The sequence below is a fragment of the Paramormyrops kingsleyae genome, chromosome 25 (genome assembly GCF_048594095.1).
Source record: "Paramormyrops kingsleyae isolate MSU_618 chromosome 25, PKINGS_0.4, whole genome shotgun sequence".
Classification (NCBI taxonomy): Eukaryota; Metazoa; Chordata; class Actinopteri; order Osteoglossiformes; family Mormyridae; genus Paramormyrops; species Paramormyrops kingsleyae.
The window spans coordinates 12,117,445-12,123,274 of record NC_132821.1 but is presented as its reverse complement, the minus strand read 5'-3'; the positions used below and the strand labels follow the sequence as shown (position 1 = coordinate 12,123,274).

Below are 5,830 nucleotides of genomic sequence, written 5' to 3'. Positions count from 1 at the left end.
TTTCGGGAGCTGACTGAGGCTGGTCTCTCCAGGCAGACTCAGGTCAACTACATGAAGAGCCTGAAGAGGTTGGTAGCATGTAGATTTTTAACAGTATATTGTAGGTTTGTGTTGTATTGTCGTATCTGTTTTCTTCAAGGAAGTTCAGTCCTCCCACTATTGTCATGGTGGCATGTACAAGTTTATGTACATATGGATACTTACATACATGTCCTTCCTCTGACAGATTCCTCAAGTACCACACCGTGGCCACCGACCTCCGGCGTGACAACATTGCCTTGTGGAATGAGGCAATGTTCTTCGTGGAGTACCTGGGCTCACTCCAGCAGAGCTCTGCAAAGTTGGTGAGTAAGGAGATGACGCAAAGGAGGTAAGTTCAACTGTCAACACCCGTTAAATTCCATATTATGATTTGATTATACATCTCCTCTACTGTGTTTAACACACTCATGATGTTTTTTTTTATCTCCCTCACTGCTCCTGGAGTGCACTGCATGGAGAAGCAGAGCCATTTTACATTGTGAGCACATTTTATTAAAATGTGTACTGTATTGATTAGGATTGACAGTAATTGAATTTTCTTCTCCCACCCACATAGTCATGTCATTCTCACGGGGATGAGCCCAGAGAAGAGTCCAGAGGACTGCTGGGCCGTGCTGAGGGCTGCCAAGAACGACTTCTTGGCAGTCCTTGGCAAGGTGTATCCGGAGGAGATGCCCCTGGAGTGTGCAGAGTGCTGCCTTGTCCTCTACTACCTGGAGGCCACGGTGATTCTGAAGCATCTCCAGCCACCAGGCGTGGTGGAGCACATGACCGTAAGTGTTGTATTCTTTTTGTCTTCACTTTTCCTTTTTGCCGATACTCTTATTTATCAGTGGGACATCATTGTATTGTGTAGGTCCAGGAGTGGATGACCAGGAGCACGTCCGAGGCCGACCATACGGTGATTGTGGTGAAGGAACACAAGACGTCGGCGCAGCAAGCGGCCACGTTTGCATTGTCCTCTGAGGAGGAGACGGTAAGTATATCAAGTTTGATAAGATTTATTTCATAGTTTATTTCAAGAGCAGCGATTTAATCTGTTTTCCTCTGCCAACAGTGGTTCGACATCTACTTCACCCAGGTACGGCCACAGCTCCTGAGCTCCAAGAGGAGCCGGACGACACTGGATGACCTGGGAGGAGACAAACGGTTCTTCGTCTCCACCGCAGGCAGGCCGGCGTTCAACGCTTCGAATGACCTCAACCGGCTGCACCAAAAGTGAGCTGATCGTCATGATTAATTCCCCCTATAATATGTTCTACATACGTGTTGTGTGAGACGTATTAATAAATGTATTTTTGTATTTTAGATACAAGCTGGATCCAGTCACCTACCAGACGGCCCGGCGCATCTTTGAGACGGCCACCAAGGACTTGACGGACCAAGAGAAGTCCTTGGTGGCCGATTACCTCACTCATTCCACTGCGACGGCTGACGAGCACTACCGGATGAAGCAGTCGCGGAATGTGGTGCTGGCCAGTAAGCTGCTGAAGAAGCTGGCAGGTGACTCAAGGTAGGCATGTTTTCTGTTTGTCAACACACTTACCAACATCAAGACACACAACCAAAGCCCTCACCACTGAACACTAACCTTAAACGTTTGTGGGTTTTTTTTTATTTTTTTTATTTTTATATTTATCTCAGCGCTGACTCCGCAGAGGAAGGACCCAGCTGTTCTGCCCGTGGTGCCGCACGGGATGCTGCCCCGGCATCCAACCAACAGATGGATGTCCAGGCAGCGTTCGATCAGCTCCTTCGGACCCACCCCGTGACCCTGGATGGCGACATCCCAGACAAGACAGCACGCTCGCAGACGTCGGGCCGGTTTCAGCGGCAGCTCTATGATCGCTGGCTGAAGGCCCAGATGAGGATGCGCGTACGGCATGTCTTGTGTGAGTATTGTTTGTAGCACTAATGACATTTTTTACTGTGAAACGGTCCTATCTACATAGGCTTCTTAACTAACAACAATTTACTTTGTTCTTGACAGCACACTTTGGCAGACGGCAGCCCACCGAGTCCCGGGTCGACGCTTGGATCAGGAACCAAGGCTGGAAAAGTAACGTTCCCAGCGCGGCCAGCGTTCTGAAGGACTGGAGACCAGTGGGTTCGGTGGACACTGCCATGGACTCTAGCCACATCCAGGAGCTCATCCACAACCAGAAGTGGAAGGGACTTGTGGTGATGGACATTGCGGGGAAGGGGAAGGGAGTCTGCGCCACCCGGCAGTTCCAGGCTGGTGAGGTGGTGTGTGACTACCACGGGCCGGTAGTCACAGCCACTGAGGGCCAGCGGATTCACTCATCGACGAAGGAAGAAGAATCTGGCTACATGTTCTTCTTCCGGAACAGCCATAAGTCTGAGTGTGCCTGTCACCCGGGCATACAGCCTTTTGGCCGGCTGATTAATCATTCCCATAAGAAGGCCAACCTCCGGCCAAGACTGTACAGCCCAGCCGTCGGGGGACAGGATGTTATTTTGCTTTTGGCCCTGAACAGGATTAATGTTGGGGAGGAACTGTTGTTCGATTATGGGGTGCAGAGGAAATCGTTCAGGGGAGAGGGACTGAGAACCATTGAGAACATGTAGTTAATTTTTGGCAAGATCATCATTTTGATTGTTTGCTACTCTTCCCAAAAGTGATGTGGGTAGATTATTCCACCATGCAAGGTCAGGCAGATTATTCATTCATCAAATTTAAAGCTCTTAATTTCTAATCAATTGGCCCAAGTACATCCTGATTGCACTGTACTATTTTCTTGTATGCAGTTTTTATGTGAAATAACTCTTTAAATGTGAAATAAAGTGACACTTTTCTAGTATAATTGTTTTGGGGTTTTTTTTGACAATGTATAAAGTTTAAGACCTTGTCGTTGCCCCAAGTATTACAGTAGTTTAAGTGCGACCCACAGGTCACTTACTCAAGCGGTTAACATCAACATCTGAGATGAGGGGTAACAGACTTCGGAAGGGCCTGACAATCTGTACGGATGCCTAGAATGAGGTCTGTTTGAGCTCCTACCTCAGGCTATAAAGCCAAATTAAGCATCAAATTAAAGCACAACATTTGTGGTCCACACAGAGACCAGACACATGTCAATAGCCCCAGCAGTTTTAGAGTAACCCTTCAAAATATTTGGAGCATTATAGACTGGGCCACTACCTATCTGATGCATGGCACACTGACCTGTAATACACCGCAAATACACCAAAGCACGTGACGAACTGAAACACACAGCCCGTCTACTCAAATAATCACGCTTTTATTTTACAGTTTGCAAGGGAATTAGCAGGATAACCTTAGCAAAATCACAGAGGTCAAAGCAATGACAGACAATATAAAATGTACACAGGCAAATAAAGCTGACAACCTACAGTATTTGTGGAGCATAAAAACATGATGACCGTTTTAAGGAAAAATAACCTCAATTATTTTACCAGTGCGACCCACAGGTTACTTACTGAAGCGGTTAACATCAACATCTGAGATGACGGGTAACAGACTTCAGAAGGGCTAATTATGATATATATAGTTGATATACAATTAGAGTATTAAGCTTGTCCTAACTTATATTAAATTATAAAGTTATTAAACTTATATTAGACATATTATATATATGATGTTATTTATCAAAGACATTGAGCACTAAACAATGGAGATGACAATTGGAAATTCAACTAAAAGTAAGTAATAAGCAGAAGAAAACAGGGAACAGGGCCACACAGGCAAGTTAGCTGTAGTTGTGAGCAAATTACAATGATGCAAATATTTTTAATCCAACTATTTAGTTACAAATTCCTCAGCCTGGGAGTCATCAGCATTTGAATCAAGCAGGTCAGTTACTCAAGTCGTTAACATCGGCTTCTGAGATGAGGGCTATTGTTTCCTTGATTGCTGTTTTTCACCTCTCTGCGATGCACATGCACGGCTACCCATCCCCCAACTATCTGCCAGCGCAACAATTAGGCTGAGATCAGGTAAACAGAGTGACTAAAATAAATGTATTAAACAACCAGTAATGCCGAGCAATACACCAAAATATTCGGAACATTATACACTGAGTCTATCCTGCTAATATTAGTAGTCACTGTATGTCAATTTGTCTGTGTCACAACAGTACGGATTAGAACAATATATGGTACCATCAGTAATGCTATCTGGGCCCTTTAAGGCTGGCTCGCTCCAAATAGTGAGCGAGTGCGAGAGTGGGTTAGAGCAAGGCGGCGGGGAGGGGGGGCAAATTCAGGCAGAAATTTCAGGGTAAAAACGGCGAAATCGAAATTGGATCATACTGCCAATATTGCTCAGAATCGCTGCAGCTTTCCGATGGTATGCGGGCCGTTGCGGTTGCTTACCGTGACCGACACATAAGAAAGCAAACATTATTTATTATCATCCTATGTATGTTAAATTATGATCTTCCACATTAATCAAGAGATTGTAAAACGGACAATATTACAGCTCCAATAGCTTATATTAAAGTCACCCAAGAGTCACAACATGGTTTTGAAATGGCAAAGACAGACAGAAATTAAATGTATATAAGCAAGCAACATAAGGGATCCGTTGTTTGGGTAAATTATATTATAGTATACTATATATATGTGGTGTGGTGGCGAATTCGTGCAGAAATTTCGGGGTAAAAACGGCGAAATCGAAATTGGATCATACTGCCAATATTGCTCAGAATCGCTGTAGCTTGGTATGCGGGCCGTTGCGGTTGCTTACCGTGACCGACACATAAGAAAGCAAACATTATTTATTATCATCCTATGTATGTTAAATTATGATCTTCCACATTAATCAAGAGATTGTAAAACGGACAATATTACAGCTCCAATAGCTTATATTAAAGTCACCCAAGAGTCACAACATGGTTTTGAAATGGCAAAGACAGACAGAAATTAAATGTATATAAGCAAGCAACATAAGGGATCCGTTGTTTGGGTAAATTATATTATAGTATACTATATATATGTGGTGTGGTGGCGAATTCGTGCAGAAATTTCGGGGTAAAAACGGCGAAATCGAAATTGGATCATACTGCCAATATTGCTCAGAATCGCTGTAGCTTGGTATGCGGGCCGTTGCGGTTGCTTACCGTGACCGACACATAAGAAAGCAAACATTCTTTATTACCATCCTATGTATGTTAAATTACGATCTTCCACATTAATCAAGAGATTGTAAAACTGACAATATTACAGCTCCAATAGCTTATATTAAAGTCACACAAGAGTCACAACATGGTTTTGAAATGGCAAAGACAGACACAAATGAAATGTATGTCAGCAAGCAACATAAGGGATCTTTTGTTTGGGTAGATTTATATTATATTAAATAGGCTACTATATTTTTGTGGTGTGGTGGCGAAATCGTGCAGAAGTTTTATAACTGCACTATCGATTTATCACCTTATTTAGAAATAAAAATTCAGTTCTTATCCTTTTTAAAAGTTATATTGTTTGAAACTGTCTTCCAGTGGAAGTGTCCCTCAGAGTGACACCGGGGGTGGAGTGGGGTGGGATGGGGTGGGCGGGGCTACGAGGGGGCGGGGGGGCGGTCAGAATCGTATATTAAGAGGAGACCTCCGCATGTACAGTCACTCTACCTCTGCTTCCAGCGAGACAAGAGCTCCAGATTCTGCTCAAGATTTCATCTTTTGTTGAACAACTCGTGAAGAATGGCTTCCAAGGCGTAAGTAATTACGATCAATTTATTATTGCTTTTGAATGTGTAGAAACTGTGTTGTTCATCTTTGTATGTAGTTTACTGACACTGCTTAAG

The 5,830-nt window shown here is 43.8% G+C and overlaps 1 protein-coding gene across 1 annotated transcript; it reads left to right on the top strand.

Annotated features, from left to right (window-relative positions):
* On the top strand, positions 1-5,546 carry LOC140582755 (uncharacterized). Its single transcript, XM_072707068.1, has 9 exons — positions 1-68; positions 227-520; positions 599-815; positions 899-1,018; positions 1,100-1,260; positions 1,352-1,555; positions 1,687-1,934; positions 2,033-2,499; positions 5,526-5,546. Exons 2-9 carry the CDS (start codon positions 450-452, stop codon positions 5,544-5,546), a joined length of 1,509 nt encoding a protein of 502 aa, XP_072563169.1. The 5' UTR covers positions 1-68; positions 227-449.
* Positions 5,547-5,830: the final 284 nt, after the last annotated feature.